At 44.5% G+C, this 23,709-nt stretch overlaps 1 protein-coding gene across 4 annotated transcripts in view; it reads right to left on the minus strand.

Moving 5' to 3' along the window:
• The window catches only part of tcf7l1a (transcription factor 7 like 1a), a 34,917-nt gene extending 28,124 nt beyond the window's left edge, over positions 1 to 6,793 (minus strand). Inside the window, exons 1-3 of one of the 4 annotated variants that reach the window (XM_049019555.1) lie at positions 5,840 to 6,793; positions 5,647 to 5,719; positions 5,417 to 5,544 (exon numbers count right to left, since the gene is read on the minus strand). In XM_049019555.1, the coding sequence (XP_048875512.1) occupies positions 5,417 to 5,544; positions 5,647 to 5,719; positions 5,840 to 6,025 (387 nt within the window). In that variant the 5' untranslated portion in view covers positions 6,026 to 6,793. Of the gene's footprint in view, positions 1 to 5,416; positions 5,567 to 5,646; positions 5,720 to 5,839 lie in introns of those variants that run through there. The other 3 variants (XM_049019554.1, XM_049019553.1, XM_049019556.1) reach the window with 3 other exon arrangements.
• Between the last annotated feature and the right edge of the window lie 16,916 nt (positions 6,794 to 23,709).

The following is a 23,709-nucleotide window of genomic DNA, read 5'->3' on the forward strand; positions in this document are numbered from 1 at the left end:
TATTTCTGAACTTCCTCAGCCAGCCATATTTGTTTTCATCTGACTAGAGAGGGTAGAAAACGTGTTTGTATGTAATATCTGGTCCGATTTTCTTTACAGTTGTGGCATGTTTGCATCACTGGATGAACCATTTGCATCGTTTCCACTGTGTTTGCATCACATTTGCATCATTTCCATTTTCAAGTGGTACACGGTTACCCGCATCTGAATATTACATCACCGTAGCCGAACGAGCTGTCGCGAGGCCACAGTAAGTGTGAACCTTTGAAGCTTCCATCCCACAGTAGTTGCACGTCCATTAATAGCACCTCTACAACCACAGACCGACTTAACTGGGAACTAAGCATTTCCAGTATTACAGATGTTACATTTACACTCACAATGGCAAAGAAAATGCCTCAGTATATGGACACGTGTAGCATAAAAGAGTCAGTTCACATGTATTTTTGGGGTGAATGCAGACAAATCTTAAAAAAATCATAATAATCTACATATTAGAAATGCACATAACCTTCAGTGTTACGGACGTCACATTTGATGTGACAGACTTTTACTGGAGACTATAGGTTTGCTACAAAATAAATGTGAAGGACAATTGTAAAAAAAAAAAAAAAAACATTGCATGTGTTAAAAATGGCAGGAAAGGTTTACAAGTAACACGGAAAAGAAAAATCCAGTCATGACACATAGCATAAATAAATGAAAAGTTGGGGGGGGGGGGGGGGTATTCACCAGAAAGACCTGCAATCTCTTCCCCTAAAAAATAAACTGTGTTTCAGCTCGCATTTCCCCCCCCCCCCCCCGCCCCCATTGTTCAGCGCATTCAGAACGGGGAGCCCAGGGAAATGCGGAAGACTCGGAGCCGCCGCCGGGCCGTGAAACGCAAAACGGGGCCACTGCCATGCGCTTAATGCGACCTAAGTGGCTGCAGTTTACAGAACAAAAGAGGCACAGAGAGCAGGCATCAGCCCTGCGCCTGGAGTGCCCATTAACGTTAATGAGATGCCAACAGAGGGGTCACACCAGGCCATCAACGGCCGGCGTGCAGCAACAATGGCTGCCCAACACCTCACTAATCCAAGTAAAGGGGGCAGTTTTTTGGGAAAAGCTTAGACAGGCGGGGAGTGGGCAAGAGAGTTTGCAGTCTAACTTTTTTTTAGTAGACAAAAGATTAGAAACTGATGTTGAACTGAACAACTATCCAATCCTTACTCTTCCCACACCCACCCCAACTTCTACAATTTCTAGAGTTACTGGATGGATCAACTGGAAAAGTAAAAAAATGGATGCGTTTTTATCTGACTGAGTCCTATTCATGACATAACTCTGAAAGCAAACATATTCATTTAACGCACAGCTATACTTGCATGCCAAATTGTAAATAAATTGTTAATTAAAATAAAGGCAAATTCCTAAAAAAAAAACAACACCTGATACGCAAATGTCAAAATTGTAACTAAATTACCACAAAGTGTAGTTTTTCCTCCATTAAAAAAGTAGAGGAGAATAAACTCGGAAACATTCATTGTCATAAAAATAAGAGCACAGAGATGTGTACAAATATTGGTCATTACTACGTACAGCATTAAGAATTAAGGTCCATAACCCCTAAGAGCAGGTCTATCCGAACACCAAGTTGGAATGGGAGATGCATTAAGAATACCATAAAACATGTAGTATTTGTGCACTTCAAACCGGCTTCCGGCTTTGCCAGCATTTTTTCTGGATGACTCTGGCAAGAACTCAAATAGCTTGAGCACAACTTAATTTGAGACGTCGAAATAGCAAATAGAAAGCAGAAAAAAAAGATCCTGCTCACATGATTTAACGAGCTCGATTTAATATTAAGTGGGCACGTTAAGCAATTGTGCTCACGCTTTAGTATATCGTGAGGATAGAATTGAAAAAAACCCTGTTTGGAGCCTCCAGGGCTCCCTTAGTGTAACTAACCACATAGTGTCATACATACAAATACAGACCCCATTGTGATTTTCTGTTACTGTCATTAAGTGTTACTGTTACCTAGATTGTTACCTAGACTTACACACAAGCCTCACGTAGCTGGCAAAAAACCGCTTCACAGGCACAGTGTAGCCATATTTGTAAAATCTGCATTAATGTACCAGACCCCAGACCTGCGAAAACCAAAAACTAGCCATTAAAGAAAAAGTTGTTGTCACGGTGTTTTAATTTGAGTTATATATTCATTTATTATATTGCATACAATTTGTATTTATACGGTCCACACAGGGGGATAAGGTCCACCCACGATAAAGTTTCATTTTTACAGCAGAACTTATTTTAGAGTATTCAAAAAAAATAAAAATCATATTGAGCCACACAGTTGGATAATCACTGTATAATGTTCCTGGGAAGTTTTAAAAAAAAAATGTTTGTTTTTTTTTTCCCCCCCAGATGGTGCCGGCCTCTCTCTGCGCCCTCTGCTGCCACCTATTGCTGGTGTTTCAATTTTACGGTGATTCGTCTCAGGTCCACCAGGCATAGATTTTCAGCCATTTGATGACTTTAGCAAGTGGTAATCAATCAGAATTATCTAGTTCACCAGGTACAGCATCTTATGCAAGGGTGCACTCACACTTGGCCTGGCTGCATTGTACCGTGCCTAGGCAGGAATGCCCCCACTTCCCCACTGCGCTCGCACTGCGCTTAATGTTACGGGCCCAAGCACACTTTCGTCATTGCCGCATGACTTATGTTGACAAAAACAGAGGAAGAAGAGAACTACTGCACAGCACAATGGAGAGGATAATTAATGTCCTTATTCTGTGTTTTTTTTTGGAGTCCTTCTGGGCGTGATGGCACACGGCCCTCATAGATTCATCGCGTATACAGTGCAGGGATTTTCATTTAATCGTGCTGCATGTATAAGAAGCTAATCCTGTATTTTACCAAGTCTCTCCGAGTTGTGTGTGTTGCATCCCATTGTTTCTGGATATCCTCATCAGTCCAAAAATCCAGCAAATACTCCACCTCTGCAAGTAGACCAAAGTGATCCCTTTGCCGCAATGTTGGTTAAATATTTGTCGCTACCTAATCTGTACAGCCTGCCCAATCTGTTCCTTCTGGGTCCAGTTCGTGTACATGTGTGTGCCAGTCGCATCGTTGACATCATGTCTGTGTTCCATACTCAGGCACAGATAGCGATCACACTATCCATACTGAGCCCGAGTCCAAATGATGCAATGCCCTGGCATAGTACGGAGCAATCACACTAGTCAAACAAACTGGACTTTGGGGGTCAAATGTGCTTGGGCACGGTACGGATCGCCTAGTGTGAGTGCAGCCTAAGTCACCCTTTTCTTTGCTGTCACTAAGTGCCATTGCTTCCATTTCGATGGGATGTCAGACAGATTTCCCAGATCTTCACCCGCACGACATGTCTGCAAAGTTCGGAAAAGACCAAACGATCTTTGATTTATCATGCTGACCAGAGAAAGTTTCAAAGGTGCTCAGGCAATGCAACAATCCAGCTACTTTGCATATGTGCTATTTAAACTCCACCCATATCGCTATTCTCACGAGTAATTGTTCTTAATATGCTCTCCACTGGCCCAGCCATTAATTCCATCTGAAGAGTTTGCAGGCTTTTCTAAAGAGTTGATGGCTTCTTGCAGGTAGACGTACAGCCTCCATCCTTCTGCCCCATAGTCTCCTCCATACTCTCGGTTTCCTTAGAGATGTCTCGACCCCACTGGGTGCAAAACCAGTAAATCAAACCTCTCTCATCTGCAACGAGTGTTGCGGACAGGGCTTGCGTGTAAAACAAGAGGCACCTGGAGAACACAACTTCCAAACACCCACACCCTCAGCTCTAACGCCATCTCAATGTTTTGATATGTGATCTTCGAACATGTGCAGAAGAGATAAAACATAATCTACGAATAGAAGTCACAAACTTATATTAAGAAATCCTCTTCTGTGGGAATCAAGCACTGTGCACTCCAGGTAAAGCACTGAAGCTCCAACAATATTTCCCATAATTCACTCCACCAGCGACAGAACATACGCAGTAAAATTCACCTATTAGGATGGGGGCAGCTGGAAAAATTCACTGATCAGGAGGAAGGTGGTATTGCTCCAGTGGATTGATTGGTTAAATTTATGAAGTGTAACCCCTGGCTCTTTTGCCACCTACCTAGGCTGCACCCAAGGACAGACTAACCCTAACTCCCTAACTCTGCCCCTGAGGTTATGGTCAATCTTGAATTCCTGCATACGTTCATTTAATTCTATTCTCTCTACATCTGTTTACAATCTCTCAATCCACTCTAGTGGGACAGTATCAAAGACACAGGAGGGGTAATGTTACTCTTGTATCCTTCTGCTATTTTCTTTTTCTGTAAGACTAACTTTGTGCCATTATGTATGGCAGAGAAACAAGCAGTAGCCTACCACCAGAATCCAGCGTGAGAAGAAAGCTAGGTACCACGTAGCCATTACAGTCGGGACAGAGGGTAGCTTTGCCTATTCCGAGAACAGTATATAAAAATGCAAATAATGACTATTATCTTATATTCATAAATATTTTGCCTTATGGTAAATCTGCACCTGGATGAAAATGTCTGGATTGGTTGATATTCAAAGATTAGCGAGCGGTCACACAAGGCCAGCACTTCACTCTACAGTTGGACCTCCAAACGAATACTGATTTAATATCCCTAATGATCTGATTGACTCAAACATGGAGATCGATCTCTGACAAGCCTCCAGCTGGCCAATCCATGACCGCGGTTGAACCATTGGGTGTCTTCACAATCCAGGCACTTTATTACTGAGGCAGTTTATCGTGGTTTCAGGCGACCCGCACTATGGATATAAAGTATGTTTAACGTCGTTACCAGTGGATCTCTTTTTTTTTGAATGTAGAAAAGAATCTATTCACACTGATCAGCCATTAATATATTTAATACCCTCCCCACTGCATTTAATTATTTCACATAATGTGCGCCAGTTTGCACCCAAAATATGCACACTTTTAAACAACTTCCATAATTTCACCAGGCCAATAACAAAAGCGATTCTGATGCAAAGCTCATTCCACGTCCATCTTTGTTTCGTCGCCGCTGAACAACTTCAGCACGCGCTTTCCAACCCTTCCAAAAAAGATGCATCCCCCGGGACACAAAAAGAAAGCACCCATACTATTATTCCGCTACCTCGTGGCCAACTATAACGAAATAATGCAAATCTGGTCATCCCTTAGCTGAACAAAGGACTGACTGCGCATACAGACGTTACTTAAAGGGAAACATGGCGCTCCGATCAGGGCTCTGCTGCCAATTTTTTTTAACCAGTGCACGAAGAGTGTTTGACAGCGGGGGCAAGGAGCCCAATCCGTGCATAAAGGTGCGGTACTGAAATAAAAGAAGCATGCATTCATGCAAATGCCACTCACCGTTCGGGCTCCGGGGGACAGCGACCCGTTGGATAAATAGGAGCCACCGAGATCCGGAATCATTAGAAACGGATAGCCTGGATAAGGGGGCGTCTTAAAAAGACCTCCATCTTGCTGTCTTCTTAGCACTTAAGAAGGGCAGAGGAAACACTAGGTGGATTTTTTTGTTTGAAAAAATGCTGGAAGACAGTCATAAAGCAGACAATCTGAGCAACAGAGGTTGCACCTACCTTCAGCAAAATACTCTCTCTGTCTCTCGTAACTTTGCGAGTCCGGTCTGGAACGGGGCCCCCGCTCCGCCTGCTGACACAAGCAAGGAGCAGGACGAGGAAAAAACACGCAAAGTGAAACTTCGCTGCTCTGTTTTTGGAAGGGAAATGTGGTGCAAAGTGCTTCTATGGGGCAGTCTAGCGGCAGACTTACCTCGGAGTCGGACGAACTGCTGTTGTTTTCCGACTCGTTGACCAGGGACGACTTGACGTCGTCCAGGTCCCTCTCGGCGGACACATGCTCGGATGTTTTCTCCTCCTGCTCCCCTTCGTCTTTGAAGGAGATGAGCTCATCGTTAGCCCCCAAGTCATCACCGCCGCCTCCGTTAAGTTGTGGCATTTCGCGAGTGAAAACTTATCAATAATTCGATCCCTTATCCAAAATACAGTTTCTGAATACTGGTCATGCAATATCCACAGTGTTTCTCCAGATTCAGACAGTTCCTTGTCCGCCGTGTCTAAACTACCCCCACCCCCGACTTGGGAAAAAAAATCACTTTAAAATAAATAAAGCATCATTTCCTCCATAGCTGGAAGCTGAGCACACTTGCGAACCGCAATGAAAGTATAGAAAAAGAGAAACAGGAGCGTTAAGTTGCGCACAACTTGATCAGTCCGCCGCAACTTTTGCGCGGCGAGCGGAGGGTCTGGGAGTACAACTTAGCGGAGGAAGATGTAAAACAAACCAAAGCGATATTATCCGGATTAAAACCGGGTGGGGGAGAACTGCCGACGCCAGAGTCATCCAGAAAAATCCACACATGCGCATAAATCTCGATCCCGATGAGTGAAAAGTTTAAATCAACCAACCAAAAGACAAAAACAACTTTTCGACTTAAAATTCATAAAGAGAAAAATATAGTCAAATATTACTGATTCAGTTTCTTCTAGCTTTTTTTGTCCGACGGAGTGAGGAAACCACTAAATTCTGCTATATTGGAGTCCCAAACCTTCTTTCTGTGTAATTAACAAAGATTCCCAACGGCATATTTCTAATGGATGTTGTCGAACGAAAAAAAAATGCACGGCGGGTTAAGGGGAAAAGTAGGTCGCAGTGAGCTGAGAGATGAGTGTGGAGATGGGGCGGCTTGGGAGCTGAAGTGAAGCTCGATTAGAATATAGAGGAGGAGTTTGGAGTGAAAGCCGACACTTCATTCAGTCCAGTAGCTTCGCCCTCCTTAAAGGAGCAGTCTGGATATTATCCTACCTTCTCTTGCTGCGCTACATGCACTTTTCTGCTTTTGTTAGTTCTCTTGTCAGCGTAATAAACATTGAATCTTAATTTCACATTGCAGTGCTGGAAGATGGATGGATTGATGTGTCTAGAGAGAGAGACAATACAACCTGAAGTCATTCCTCTCTCACTGCAGTGTTGCCCTTCCTCGGTCTTTTGAAAGCACTTATAAAATAAGGTTGGCAGGCGTCTTGAACCAAGGCTGTCGTCCACCATGGTCTGGAGGCTGGTCCACCACAGTGCTCTCACAGTCACTCCCATACACCTGCCAACCTTGAATGTAGAAAGTGTGAGGAATTCTCCATGGATGCACTGGGGACACACAATTTCTGCCACGTTGAGGGCAGGAGGTGACAGCGATACCCGCCGAGTTGCCATACGGACCTTTTTCCTCCTCTTCAAGCAAGCGACTGGCTTGAGAATTGGGCACCTGGCCCTTGTGTTGTGGCCTCGTTTTTGTTTGCGGGTCTGAACCCCCCCTTCCAGAACACGTAGGTCTACCGGTGGCAGCGGTGGCCGCCCCAGGATGATCCAAACCCATTGCCTGTTCACAACGGTGAACGAGCATATGGCGATGGCAGAATTTGACGGGTAGCAGTATTATTACAGTATTGTGCTGGTTGAGCACAGAACCATGATGACCCCCCCACCCCCCTCCCCCCCCCGTGCGACCAGCTGGCTGTGTGTTGCCTTTTTGTGGTTTAAAGCAGCAAACTCTCTTCTCTTTAGAAGGCCTGTTGTTCTCTTTCTAATCAGACAACTTCACAGTTATGTTGTTTCATTCTTTGTTGTCGGTGCTCTCTGTTACTTCTGACAGGAAGTCAGTGCTCAGTGTTTCACAAGCTGAGCTTGGCCTTTTCGGGGTTTTACTTCTGCGTTTCTGACAACTGATTATTATTTTTTTTGCCCCTGCCAATCCCTGCCGAACGGTGTGCTTCGCACGGCTTGGGAATCGGCGACTTTCTGAAGATGTGTGAAGTGACATGCGACCCACAGCTGCTCTGCCAGCTGTGGCAGTAAATCGGACAAGACTCTTCGAATAATTTCCCAATGCTTGGCTTGTCTGACTTTTGTCATGCAGCTCAGTATGCCCTTATTATAAATGGTTCCCTTCTTCCTGTGGTTAGCCTGATTTGCCCCATTGTATTGCATCTGCTAGACACCAGTGTTTGAAACAATACACCCAGACTGGACTGTTTACCCAGCCTTCACCTCACAGGAGGGAATCCCCATTCTTGGCCTTTGTTAACATTGGATCGTGCCACTATGGATACCCTACAGGAGGCGCTTAATCACACATGGCTGAAGGGCCATTCCATTTCTGTGTGTGGGCTCCTGGTGTGTAGTGTAAGCAAAATGATGTTTTCTATGATTTACTCGCTTTCCTCCACAATTGAAACAAACATCAATATATAAACAGACCCCCAGGGGCAAGATGTGTGCTGTGCCAAGACACCCCAATTACCCAGTCTGTCATATCGAAGATCGTGAAACATGAGCTATCGCCATGTCGACTCCATGGTCAGTCACGTGGATAGGATAGTCTTACTCAGTCAGTATTGCCCAGTCTAGTCTAAATTTCACAAACTGACCGAACGGTTGAGAAGTAAACCTGAAAGAGGTTAGGGAAAGGAGGGAAAACAGACAGGAAAAGTGGGGGGAGGTTTCCACGGCCGATATCTGGAACCCACTCATGGAGGAGCAGATGACGGAAGAGAGGAAAGCAGATGATGATGTATGGCACTTAGACTTGCCTCCGGATGTGCAAGTGTTATCCAGAGAAGGTGGGGAAAAACAAGCGCAACGTATTTTACAGACTCGAATACTTCCCTTTTCCCATTTGAGGCAATCAGTGTTATTAAAAACATATTTAAATGGAGTGAACTGGGTAGAGGTGGTGGGGAGGGGAGGGCGATAGGTCATCGGCGGTGATTTAAACTGATTTGCACCTGAAGTCAAACAGTTTGGAAGCATGTACTTTGTAACATGTCAGCTGTTATTTATGATTTGCCTCCAGGATGAATGGGAACACGGTTAATTAGAATCAGGGTCTTTTCAGAAGGAAAACAAGCACACACACAGATTTGCACGTCTACCTCCAAACACAGCAGAACCAACCAGCCTGTCAGGTCATTATGGGTAACACGGAGTCAGATAAAACCCTAACCCTAGAGCACGGATGTCCGTGAGCCGCACTGTAAATCACCGCTATCCAGACCCTGCGGCACTGCCAGTCCAACCCTGTATTGCTTCGTGCCAAGAAAAGAAAAAAAAACAAAAATGCTGAGATGGTCAGTTTTAACGAAATTCTCATTAACACCAGGAGCAAGGGACAGTGGGGCCAGCTGAGATTTTTTTATTGGGGTGGCTAGCGGGTGCCAGTTATATTTATTGGGGAGTACACATCCTTTAATAGTATTGTAGCTCAGACTGCTCTGATCAGGGGCAGGCAGCCTTGATCCGGAAGTGTCACTATCCAGCAAGCGTCCCATCCTACCTGCTCTCAGATGAACCACAGCTGGTCAGGTATGATCGAAAACTGCTGCTGTACACTGGCACTCCAGGCTCAGGGTTGACTGCCCCTGGTTCTGATCAGACTCGCCAAACTTGGTCATTGGTTTCTGCATTGACTGCTGCCATTGGACCACTGAGTGAGAGTGGGAGTCGGATGCTTTAGAAGTGCTTTAGAAACAGCTAATAAGGTGGCTAAGGACAGTGACTAACCCGAAAGTTTCCAGTTCATGTATTAAAAACCAGTTGTACTTCTGAGTCATTATTTAAGGGCTCTGGAAAACGATATCAGCAAAACACTGTCAATGGCTTTGGCCACAAGCGGGAACCACATGCAGCTTGAGGGGAAAGTCAGCGTGTCCAAACGGCAGCTTTCAAAATCCAGCCAAATGCGAGTAATCTGGGGACATGCTGTGAGTGAGTTGAAAGAAAGAGGAAGCAATATGGGCAAGTGAGTCAGTCCGAAAGGAGGTATGCTGAGTGTCAAAGGTTAACTCGCTGCAAGCCAGGGGCCGCCCTACTGCCAAGCCGTCTTCTGGCTCTTTTTCTCTGGCCCTTGACTACAGGACGGCGCTGCCTGTGGGCTTTGCTACTGCCAAAAGACAACAACATTCTTGACCTTTTAAGATCCTCCAAGTGTAGGTCTTTAATGTCTGCTGCCCCCCCCCTCCAACCCCTGTTTGTAAACTGAGTGTGGGCATAGGTGGAACATGCATTTCATTGTGTTAGTGATCACTTGTACTGAGATCTGCAGCAAACAGCAGTAAATAACTGAAATTTGATACAGCTTCGATTCACTTTTTAAAATAGTACATTATGCTGGGTATGCAGGGCAAGAATATCAAAGGCTGCTGATGGAAAATATAAAATCGTTTTTTTATAAATTCTGGACTGATGACTCTAGGATCACCAGGACAAGTCTCAGATAAAAAAAGAAGACTAACTGAGCTGTCATTCTTGAAACTATTGTTTCCTCTACTCTTACTAGGAAAAGTTATAAATAGTTTTGCATGAAACTTTCTTCTGCAAGGCAGAGCAGCATCATAACGGGCAGGGCCTAGGCCATGGTGGGTTATGGTATGTCAGCACCAAATGTCTTGCTTCACCACACATCACTATAACTGACATTCAGGAACTCCACGGAACCACTGTTCTAAACATAAGTTGAAAAGTCTATGGATAAATGGAATAATGGGGTGTTCAGTGGTCTAGTGTCGGGCCCAGTGAATTCCTTACACGAGTACAGTTCCCAGCATTCAAAGATTCAATCTCTTTGTCATTGTACTAGTACAAGGGGATACCAACTTCGAGTGATGTAATAAATATGTAACAAAAGATTACTTCGATGTACACTGATTAGCCATAACGTTAAATCCACCTGCCTAATATGGTGAACAGCCGCAGAACAGCTCTGATCCATTGAGGCATGGACTCCACTAGACCTCTGAAAGTATCCCATGGTATTTGGCACCAAGATAGCAGCAGATCCTCTAGGTCCTTTAAGTTGTAAGGTGGGACTTCAATAGGGTTGCAAAATTCTGGAAATTTTCCGTTAATTCTTTGTAATTCCTATGGAAAGTTTCCAAACTTGAATATGTACAAAATTCTCCAACTTAGGTCCCATGGAATGGAAAGTTTCTGGAAATTTACCGCCCCTTTGTAACCCATGGATCCGACTTGTTTGTTCAGCACATCCCACAGATGCTTGATGGGATTGAGATCTGGTGAATCTGGAGCAGTTCTACTGTTTGAACTCTTTTTCATGCTCCTCAAACCATTCATAAACAATTTTTGCAGTGTGGCAGGATGCATCATGCTAATGGAAGAGGCCACTGCCATTGTGGAGATTCTCCCCACTTACACACATTCAAACAGCTTTATTGACTAAATGTGACCATACAAACATAACCCGTTATTTCAGCTCCATGTCTGTGAAGCTGGATGTATTCTTGGCTCGATCCTGTTCCACTGTCTGCATCGCAGGCACACCCTAGTTACTAGTTGCCTTCTTGAGAGTACTGGCAGCTGTATTTGATTCTGCTAATTGATTAGGCTACTTAACTGATCTAGCAGATTTCCCCAGTCCAAAGTACTGTTGGTACCAGAATACAACACAGTCGTTAAAACTCTGTTGAGGGAGACTGATTAAAGAGTTTTGACTGCCATGTTGAAGCAGAATCCATTCTCACAGTACTGGCCCCCCCATGGGTGGCTTCCGGAACCTGAGACTGCTGTTTGGGGGGACATCCATGAGTTAAGGATCCTGGAGAATCTGGATGCAACCAGTGGAAATTGTTGGTCAAGGTCAGCTCCAATATGTCTGTGCCAGGAACCGAACACTGCTCTTCTGGGCTGTATCCCTCCCAGTCCACCAAGTTTGGGAGCCGCCATCCCACTGTATTAAGTCTAAAAGGGCATGAGCAGTGTAAACTGGAGAACCATCGATGTCCAACAGGGACAGCAAAGTCAGTTAAGTGGTGGGAGGCCGCAGAGGACTGTAACAAACAGGTTTCCGGAGAGACACATTAAAGACCAAGGACATTCATTATGGATCAGGCAACTGGAGCTGATACGTGACCACGTTTATTCACTTTTGGATTCTAAAGGGACTGTACTCCAGAATCTCGAAGTGAACTGTGGTCCCTAGTCACTGACAATGTCCTCCGGCATGCCACACACTCAGAAAACATTTTGGAACATAACCTCGGCTAACTCTGGAGCAGATGGCAATTTGAGCAGAGGGAGGAGTTGACACATCTTCCAAAATCGGTCAATGACCACCAGGATCATGGTATACCCTTGAGACTTGGGTAGGTCTGTAATTAAATCCAGGGCGACATGAAACCTGGGATGTAGAGGCCCAGAAGGGGCTGAAGTTGACCTGTGGGAAGAGCTCAAGAGGCCTTTGACTGGAGACACACTGGGCATGACAACATATAACCCTCAATGGTGTTCACCCAGGATTCCCATTTGAAGTGACAACTCAACAATTCTGTAGCGTGTCGGATCCCTCGATGTCCAGTGTTCAGGGAGGAGTGTGCTCACTGGATGAGTTGCTGGTGTACAATCGCTGGCACATACTGCTGTTTTGTGAATGTGGTGGGCGGAGTGCTGTTACGCTGAGATAGCATGGCCCTGACACTGATATCGGATGCATCAAGTTTGACAACAAAAGGCAGTTTGGGGTCTGGCTGGGGAAGAATGGACACATGAGTGAATGCCTGCTTGAGGTTACAGAAGGCCGCTGGTGCTTCCTCATTCCACAAGATCACCCGATTATGCATGTGGGTTATGCCAGTAGGGGGTGTGGCAACGGTGCTGAATACTCTGATAAATTACTGGTAAAAACTGGCCAACCCAAGGAATCGCTGTAGCTCCTTCTTTGTTTGTGGTTCCGGCCAGTCGGATACTGCTATATTAGCCAGATCCATTTGTACTGCCCCAGGGATAACAATGATTTTCGGCTTTTAGATGCTGAATTACCTGGCGTGCATGGTTGACATGTTCAGCTAAGGACAGGGATTAATAAATCATCGATTTGTTAATATCAAACACCAGTCTATGAAATCCTAGAAAATGGTGTTCATGTAGTATTAGAAGAGGGAGGGTGCGTTAGTAAGCCCAAAAAGCCATTACTTGATATTTGTAGTGACCATGGGTGGTGACAAACAGTGTTTTCCATTCGTCCCCCTCTACAAGCCATCTCAGTCTGGAGATCCACATTTAGCCCTCCCTGGTATGCCATGAGGAGTATTGGTGGCAGTGAGCATCTGGAATTCGAAGGCAAACTAAGCTGTGGAATGTGATCGTTGATGAAGCTCAAGCAGCTGATTCCCAGCGTCTCTGCCATGGGAGGGATGATTGAAGACCTCCTTCAGGTAGTTGATAAAGGCGGAGAAGTAGTGAAGTGCTAGGCTTGATAATATAATGCTGTGGTCCATTCTCAGGTTCTTCTGGGTTAGAGTGAGATCTCGCAGTGGCACCGGCCAGCAGGGTGGTGTTGTGCCACATGTACAGCTTGCACTACATGAAGAAACCTTGTCAGTATTCAGGCAACCCATCACAGCACTCCATTGTCAAGGTCTGCAGCTGCTGCAGTGGACAGTGGTGAAGGTGATGCCAGGCATACAGTTTGTGCTGCAAACTTTTCTCCCAGATATTGTTTCAAGTAAACAGAGCCCCATTGGATCCATGATACAGTGAGGAATTCTGTGACTAATTGAATGAATGGATTTCCTCAAGGACAGTGGATCCAAGTGCAGAGTTGATGGAGAACCAAAATGAGAAGGCCATAGTGTGGAAAACAAGCAAGGGTCAGAAATCCAGAAGGTCAGTGGTGAAACAACTGTACACTGGGCCCTTGGGTAAAAATGGATGCCGCCACCCCCCCTTCCTAATTCACGCCTAGGGCCTGCCTACGCCAGTGATGAAATCTATGTAGCCTCCAAATATCATACCCATCATGCACAGCAGTAGTTAGCAAATTACACAAGCCTGCTTTTTTTGTTACATACCTCGACAACATAGTTTGACTACAAAACATTAGCTATTACATTTCAAACTTGTGTTAAGTATTGTGTAAAAATTGTGTAAAACAATTTGTTTGCTCCCACTTTAATGAGACAGCATGCATAAAATGAGAGGTATAAAAGTAACAATTCACAAGCCTATATAATATGCATGATGTCAGCACCTTAATTATCAGAAATATTTCACATATATGTGAGATTTACAGTAGGAGGGAGGCCCTCGACGTTGCTGGTGGGGGGTAAGACATGCACACCTGCAGGTTTGGAAGAATGAAGACACACACTCGCACTGAGAAACGTGTGGCAGGGAACCAGCAATATCACACACGAAAAGCCACACAAGAGTAGACTCAGTCACTGAGGGAAAGGCAAGGGTGAATGATGCATGGTAGTTGGACATGAGACTGCATTTTCTCGCACCAGGGGAACCAGCTACACCGGTTAAATAGACAGAGCAATTAAGCAGAATGAGAGCAGAATACAGGACAGCTGTCAAAACTCTCGTGAGGGAGACTGACTGAGTGGGCGTGGCTGCAGTGTGGGATCCATCCTCAGAACTGTTAAGGGAAAAAAATAGTCTGGGTACAATATCAGATGCCTTCTTGGGAATGCCACCATCACAAGTCCAAAACCATAACAGCCTGCCTACTTGCTTGGTGTTTCAGTTGCAGGAAGTGCTGAGCTATGCACAACCCATGAGTTTGCTTATATGATCACCAAAAATGTGATGAGGACCTTTCTATGGAACCGATAGTATGTTTGCCATGGTTATGCAAATGTAAAACACAAAAAACAAAACCCACAGAAGGTCCAAGTAGTGGTACAAGAGGGTCTTCCAGACTGATTGTCTACGGTTCTCAGAGTCACAAGGAAAGAAGTAAAAATGATCAACAGGGAAACCCGGAGTTTCTCCATTGCAACTGAGGCAATGTGCAGTCATAGGCAGGTGTGTGCAGCAGGGTAACTGTGTTGGGGTCCCGCTGATCCATCTCCCACACGCCTCTTGGCTTGGCCATAATGTGGCCATGATTCCATCTCTACTCGCCCTGTTTCTGTACTATGCAGAAGCACCACCACCATCATGAAATGCCAATCTTATTGGTTTGGCTGCAAACATAGTATATTAGCCCATAAATCGGCATTGCTGAACAAGCCCTGACACTAAACATGTTTTCTGGTAACAGACCCGGGTTTAAGGGTACATAGTATTTTCAAATTAATAATGTGCACCCTCAGGTGCAAGTCAATCAGTCTACGACATGGTTGTGGGGATCGTGCCCCCTCGGTAATTTCAGATGCACTCTTAGTGATTTAGATCTGGAGCCGGCACTGTCTGGTAAGGATAGTAAAATCTTTTGTGCGCAGATTTGACCCCCTTTGTAACCAGGTTTAACCGCTGGCTGATGGATCACATGGTAATGGCTAAACTCGTGTCAAGACATTGCTTGTTTCAAAACTCAGAAATCTTTGGGTCCATTGATGATGGTAATAAACCTCATCAGTGTCAGTCCAAAAATGAGTCAGTAGCAGTTTACGATACATGTTTTAATAAAGTCAAAAGACAGCCTGCATTTGTCCAGAGAAGCAGATGTTCGAATGAGCAGAGGATGGTCTTCCCTTCCTGTACAAAACCCACCCAACTGCATCATCTAGCAGATGGGTGCATGGATAGATGGGAATTTAACTCAGAACAGATTTTGTAGGGATCTGTCCTACATATATGGAGGACGTTCACTGGAGGTCGCATTTACGGGCTGTGATTTGGGTGGTGCAAACAGAGGGTAGGGCCAGATGAAGTGGGTGATAGCCTGCTCTCCCAGGAGCCTGAATCCTTAGAGAACAAGCGTCTCCCAGTACTGGGAGAAATATCACCCTTAGGGATCACATGCCCTCATGCACCTTTCATGTGCGAATGTTGTATCTAGAAGCCATCATTTTAACACTTGCTTGTGTAAAACTCTCAACTGTAAAATTTTGGTTATAAAGCAAACATTTTAAACCAAAACATCTAATGAGTCCTGCAAACTGCTCATGTATTATTTGGGCTCATTGCTCATGGGTACAGCACTGAGGCTATTCAAGGAACCCAAACCATCCCTGGTCATTTGGCTGCCGTACTCCCTGCAGTTCTGCTTATAGTTATAATACCATAACTGAGCAAGAATCATAATTACCCATAGTGCACCCTATCAGTGCTGTGAGTAAAAACACTGACACAACCAGGAAAAAACATTCTTATTCAGGCTGACTCAAGATGATATCATTCCTGCTATTTTTAGTGCGACCAATGGAAGCTTTTGTGTGCAAAACCACGGAGCCACCTCAACGCAGGAAGTCGTGTGCCTATAAAAGCGGGATTGGAGAAGTTTTAAGTGCCCTCTCGATTTTAACAACTGACGTAGAGCGGCAGTGGAATTGTACCGGCCCTTCTTAAAAATTTCCATGCGGCTGGAATGGCCAGAACTGGCTTTGGACATGGGCTGATGCTATCAGCCTTGGTGGCAACACAAGTCAGGTTTAAACTGGGCTTGTTTGCTCAAGTATTTCCAGAGTGAGCGCTGAAGAGAAAGTCTGTGTGTATGTGTGTGTGTCTGTGTGGATGGCATGTATCTACCTTAACCTGTCTTATCTGGCTGGTCCAGTTTTCTCCACTCCTAGGCAAAAAGTACATACAAGCAAGGAAATGGGACATTTCTGGCGACATTTGCATGCCCGTGTAGCCACCATGAAAGATCAGGATGTGCCCAGAAGCTAAAGTGTAGGTGGTTTGCTTTCACCCCCACCCACCCATCACTTTCCATTGTCCTCTGTAGCTGTGTTTTGACAGACCCCTGCATTTCTCATTACCACGCGTAAGATGCTACTTTACTGCAATGTTGTTGCACACATAGTGAGCAAATGTGAAGACCTGCTACTCAGGATTCATTTCTGCTATCAGTAATACTTCTGATGAGAGTGCTGGGTTTTTGTGTCAGAGATCAAAGAGTGTGGAGTTGGAGGTTGCGGGATTAGGGATCAGGACATTCTCTTACAGCAAACCCCTTTACTGAGGTCTAGCCTGAACTGATACATTCACTGTTACCATGGGGTAAAATGGCTCTCTATAAACGCATTGGCTAAATAACAAATTATGGTAACACTTAAGGCCATGTTTTAGTGTTTTAATTCATTAAAACGGTCAGTATAAGCATTAAAGATGTGTTGTATTGCATTATGAATGTATCTATGGTGTATTATACATGAGAGCTTCATAAGGCAGTCATAACGCATTATAAACATGGCTATGATGTGTTATGCCTTTTTTGTAAATATTTATAGCCATGTTTATAATGCTTTATGAATGCATTATAATGCATTTTGAACGTGTATTAAAATTACTACAAACATGGCCTTTAGTGTTACCAAAATTTTTATTATGCTGTGAAATGTTGCGAGGTCACTACCTGGAATGGCGGGTGAGACCTTGACCTTGACTGAATGCCAACATTAAATCTCTTATCGTCTGTACACAGTTTTAGTTGCCATGGCTATATACTGCAGTCTTCACTAAACAAAATCCTTGCTTTATATCAGACTTTTGTCTGACATTGTCTGCCTTTGCCAAGAGCACACCAGAAAGTGCATCATGAATGTGTGTCCACACAAAAAGGCGTCTCTATACTGGGTCAAACACATAGGACCTGTGAGCACCAGGGATGGATCAGGTGTGGGAATGCAGAAAGCAAGCACTGGATTGACAGCAATGCGTGTGGAATACAGCACTGAGTTGTGACTGGCATCATAAAGCAGATTTACGAGCTTGTGCACAAGCCCAGAGTGCAGTGTGTCAAGGTCTGGCCCATGCATCTAGAAATGAGTTATAGCAGTAAACACTTTCTTTGAGTAGATGAGGGACCAAGAGTTACGGATAGAGTTACAGCTACATGAATTCCGCAGAAGGGACAATTACGCTGTCTGTTTCTTTAAAAATAAAAAGGAATCTTTGATATGGTAGTTGGGTATGGAGTAGAACATGACTGCTAAAACCCCCATGGCTTGGGTTAGGGTGTGATCTGGCCAAGAAGGTGGGGAACGCAAGCAAAATGTTTTGTGGAAACCTTCATCAGCTCACTCACTGCAAAGTTTGCGTTTCTCCTGGGAGTGGACTTGCAATGTTTGTACTCTAATCTAGATGACTGCGATGTCTACAACTTTATCGGCAGACTGCAGACAGAAAGGAGAACAGGAATGAACTCTTCATTGCCCACTAGCTTTCTCTGGCTGTGGGTCCACAGCTGCAGGGAATAAGATTACTCTCAAACACAGAGCTCTGTACTCTCTAACTTCATGCATATACATCACATTTACATCAAGGATACCCTTGGGGAATCAATGTAACGTAGGACTTGAAAATGGTTGACGTTCCCTTAACAGAAGACGATGGCGTTCCTTCTTTCTTTGCTTCAGGTGTTGAGTTTCATCTCCCTGACATGGATACTTTTTGAGAAGGGGAAGGAGAGCTGAGTATGAATGGGGTGTGTGCGTGTGTGTGTGTGTGTGTGTGTGCGTGTGTGTGTGTGTGGGGGGGCTTCTGAAGTGGGATCCTGATGCTTGTATGACCAAGTGTTGTAACATCTCCCTACTTTCACTGTTCTTTGGTTTTTCACCCTGAATAGAGGATCTGCCATTTTCAACATAGCACAAATGATGATTATGGGGGAAAATGCTTTGAAACAAAAATATTGCATGCTGTGTAACCCTCTTCCCCTGGCCCCTCGGTGTTTTCTGTTGGGTTAAACCGGGCAGTGGCTGAGAGCTCAATGCTTTGAAGCCTACGTGTCAGTGAGCTTTATTTTACTTTCATTCATCTGAGAGGCCTCTCATAAAAATTTGAGAGTTGTCCTTTAGCTGCCTGCTTGCTTTGGAACCACCAACCCTTGACAGTGAGAATTCATAGTACCATGTTTTGAAATCCCAATCCACACCTGGAAGTTTCCATTATTCAATTCAATTCAATTCAATTCAATTTTATATAGTGTCTTTTACAACAGTGGCACCAAGGCGCTTTATATAGGAGTGTTGTGATACATTCCTGTACCATTTATACATTATCTGGCGATGTGAGAATAATAAAGGTGCCTGGATGAACTGGAAAAACATGAGAACATCTGCACTTTGGAACACTTGTTTGCCCATCTCAATGTACTCTTGAAAATGTCACTCGACAGCACTGGAGCTAAGGGACTACAATGTTGTGCAGGACGACATCTCAGGTATTACAACCTCACCACAGAACCTAATTTTCTGCGGCGAATAAAAATTTGTGTGCATTACTGTTCATTTATAACACATAAAGAGAGTGGGCAGGCCATACAAATGACCAACCTTCGTGACCCTGGCAACGTCTCTGCCCACGTAACCAGGCTCAAAGGCAGCATGGAAATGCGTCTCCTTCAACCCTCCCCACCGCCTAGCAGCACAACCAAAAACGAAACAGGAAAAGTGGCTCAGTACAAACATAGTCATCTACACACGATCAGGAGGTTTTTAAGCACCAGTCAGCTGTTCCTTTGAGGCTGCAGAAGCCTTTCTGTGCCTCTGTGGTGGAGAAAACCAACGAACAAGAAAAGCTCGTCAGGTCTATTTAAAAAATCGAGTCCATGAGGTACATCCTGTGACCTTTGCCCCGGCTTGATCCAGATAGTCCAACTATTCATCGGGCATAAAGGAACGTATTGGGAGAACAAACTGTTTATTGTTAGGCAAGGTGAATGCTGCCCCCCCCATTCCCCTTCCCCCATCTTCTTTCCTACTTCACCACTTCTCACATTTGTTGGTTGCCGTTTTGTTGTCCGTTAATATGAACTGCATTGAGACTGCATATATTTTACCGTGTTTTACTTCTGCGTGGACATAGCGAGAATGTTCCCTTCAAAAGAACAAGAAGATGCATCCTCCCCCCCAAAATTCCCCCCCGTCCAGTGCTCATCCTACTGCATTCTGGGAAACATGGGGGTTTTGCAATGAATGTATTAAAAAAGCCCTCATCTTTGATTTCTTTAAAATCCATTTCTACCTTTTCCTGGTGTCTTTAACATGTACTCCATGTATCATGGCTATGATGGCTGAACTGAAGTAAGTCTTTTTTGGTTTCAGTCTCCTGATGATGTAAATCGTTAGCAATCCTAAGTAATATGCTATACTAGATGGGTCAGCAGCGGTCTGCTCAAGGCTGAAACCTCTACAGCAATGATTTGATGTCATCTGCGCTAATAATCATACATGATTTACAGATATAGTTAGAACATGCTGTGGATGCAAGCTAACGTGCCAAAGTGCATAATGGATGCTTTAATTGTGGATGAAGTTTGTTTTTTGGTGAAAAATCTGTGTGCTGGGCTGGTAGAGCCTGTAGCTGTAAGCATGGTAAGCTGATTAATAAGGTATACTTGTCATGAAATTGTCACATGGTCAAGCAGTCATAACAGCATTGCCCCCCCTGGCAAATATCCAGCTTCGAAGCATTTGTGCAATTCCTGATGGATCCTTTAGTGGGAAAAAAAACTATGTCTTTTTGTCTCTTACACTCCAGACTGATTCCCTGCATCCTTCTATGTATTGTCCACAAATGTTCTTGTTTGCTTAGTCTAATCTTAATTTAGTCGCATTCCGAGAGTGCTGTCTGCTCAGCACTGCAGGCCTGTATCTGTTTAAGAGGAAATCCCTCTTTTGTTTCCCAAGGAAACGCCAGGGAAAGGGGGAGAGAGACGGAAGGATGTGTCATTGTGATTCAGGCGGCCGAGGTGGGGGATGCGGGGGGGGGGGGGGGGGGGTGCTGTTTGGCCAGACCCACGTGGTGGCAGAGCTGTTGGTATTGTCAGGGTCTGTAATGTCCGACCCTGCCCTTCATGTACCCTCCCCATTTGGCCGGCAGGTGTTGCTGGTCATCCTGTCCTCCTTCCTGCCACTTGCCCCTTGAGCCCTGAGTGTGTGGCTCAGAGACTGAGTACCTGCTGGTTACGTGTTTGAGGCTGGCCTCTAACTAGCCTCATTTGTTTATTAGTATTTACTTGGAGTTCTGTTTCCCCCATGTTCCTTATGCTTTATTTTGGTTTCTTTCATCTTAGGTTTTTCCTGTGTGTATTTTTGTTCCCAGTTAAGTTTCCTAGTGTAGTAATTACTAGTATATGATTAGTGTTCCTAGTTTCAGAGTTTTCTATGCCTCTTAGTTCGGTGTTTGTTTAGTGTTGCTGCTCCCACCTGTCTCTCATTGTTCTTGTGCCTCAGTTGATTGGTTAAATGATTATGTCTTACACCTTTTTTCTTGTTTGCCTCAGTTTCCTATGTATATTTAACTGCCTGCCTTGCTCTGTTCTCCAGTTATGTTTGTGTTACTGTGTGTTGTCCCTTACTCTGTACCCTTACTCTGTACCCTTACTCTGTACCCTTACTCTGTACTCTTACTCTGTACCCTTACTCTGTACCCTTACAGGAGCCGGCGCCTTTCCCGAGAGCTTTCCCAAGGAGCCGGCGCCTTTCCACGTTCCTGCAGCTGCTCTTATGTGTTGGATTCAGTGTCAGGCTGAAGCCTGTATCGGCACAATCGATCTCGGCAATCTCTAGTGACAATTTCAGGTCTTTAGAGCTATTTGCTGCCCTTAATCTGGAAAAAGAAATTAGGAAAATATTTTCTTTCGTCGACTTAGAATCCCTGCCCAGGGAAAGATTCATCTCCCTATCCAATTCTCACTCTGCCTTTGCAAGGAGCATGAGACTGAGCTTGTATGGTTTCTGAAATCAACATGATACTACAACATGCATGGAACAGGCTGAGATAAAGGCTAAAGTAATCAATCCTAGAAAAGGACACAAGCGTGTTACTATGCTCTACCTGGGGAATTGGGGTCTGTACATCTCATACTCCTCACCATGTTATTGGTAACTCTGTTTTACTCAGAGTAATTAATCTGTTACCATGGCTGCAGTGTCAAGGCAAGCAACAAATGCTGTTAAGTCATTAGTATCAATTTTGTACAAATGCAGTTCTTTGAACTACCTAACTACAGTTCCTAACTCTACCTGACAACAATTTTTTCCCCAATCCTTAATCGATATCCATAAAAATATCACTTGATTCTTGTTGAATGAAAATTACATTTATATCATTTTTCAAACACTCAAAGCACTTTACAGATCCAACTGGGAGCCACTTCAACCACCACCCCTGTGTAGCCCCCACATGGATGATGCAGCATTGAACAGCAGCCATTCTGCACCAGTACACTCACCACACAGCAGCTAAGCTGGTAAAGGGACAGGAGAGGATTCACCGCTTACATACAGGGGATGATTGGGAGGCCTGATCTGACTGGGCCCCAGTGGGCTGTTTAGCCAGGACATTGGGGTTACGTCTCATCCGAAGGACGGCACCATTTTTACGGCATGGTGTCCCCATCACTTAACTGGGATCCAGATAGACCACAGGATGGACTAAACCCTTAACCACACCAACAGCTCTTCCAGTAGCAACCCAACTTCCCTGACCAGGCCCAAACCTGCTTAGCTTCAGATGGGCTACCTAGTCTGAACTGCAGGTGATATGATTGCTGTTTGTTAAGAAAGTACTTCTTACCAAAAAGTGAAGGACAGGTGGTAAAATTGCAGGGCTTAAAATTAAGAGCATTCATTCAACGAACTATTTAGTATTTCACCTCAGGGCTAATTGGCACGTTTCGTTCTCTATCCAGGGGATAAATGTCATTTACATACAATTAATTGTGGCTGTACATTCTCAATCTGTCTTTAAACAAGACGTCCAATTTTGAAAGTAAATGACTCTTAAATGAATTATTCTAGAGCAACATTCATGTTCCTGGCAAACTGAAGCGAGGAAAACTAGCTGGTGTTCTAGAGTATGTGATTCTTCCCAGCAGAGATCAAAATTCCTCTGAATTATAAAGGATTCCCCATAGCAGATAAAGGGCTCTGTGTTGGAAAACAACAAGCAATCTCTCGCACTGATGGTCGCGAAGTGTTTCAAGAAACTGCTTCCGACACACGTAAAGGCTTGTGTGCCCCCTGCAGTTGACTTCCATGCTAACAGATTTATGGAAGACGCCACAGACCACAGCTCTTCACCAAGCCCTGTCACAGCTGCAGCAGAAAATCATGCATATCCAAATGCTGTAGGTGAACTACAGCTACACTTTAAATGTCATTGTTACTTCCTGTCTGACCACCACTTGGACTCAACACCAGTCTTTGCAGCTGGATATTACATTTCTTAAAGGGACAGTTCACCCCAAAACTGCAAAAAAATGTTTTTGAGAGGCTTTGGTGCTCTCTATCCATCTAGGTTCTTCTGCTGGGAGTCACCTAGTTTTGGAGATATCGGCTATAAAAATGTTAGGCTTCTCTCAAATATAATAATACTAAATTGCATTCTTTCTGTGGTAAATAAAGTAAATGGACTGCATTTATATAGCGCCTTTCTACTCCTACGAGTACTCAAAGCGCTTTACATTTCATGCCTAACGTTCACCCAATCATACACACATTCATACTCCGGTGGTGGAAGCTGCCATGCAAGGTGCCAACCTGCTCACCGGGAGCAATTTGGGATTCAGTGTCTTGCTCAAGGACACTTTGATGGGGTCAGGAGGAACCTGGGCTCGAACCTGCAACCCTCCAGTTGCCGAACGAGAGCACTACCTCCTGCACCACCATCTTAAAATACATTTTACCAGAAACCATGATCCGCTTAGATAGATA

The sequence above is a fragment of the Brienomyrus brachyistius genome, chromosome 7, assembly GCF_023856365.1.
Source record: "Brienomyrus brachyistius isolate T26 chromosome 7, BBRACH_0.4, whole genome shotgun sequence".
NCBI classification, from domain to species: domain Eukaryota; kingdom Metazoa; phylum Chordata; class Actinopteri; order Osteoglossiformes; family Mormyridae; genus Brienomyrus; species Brienomyrus brachyistius.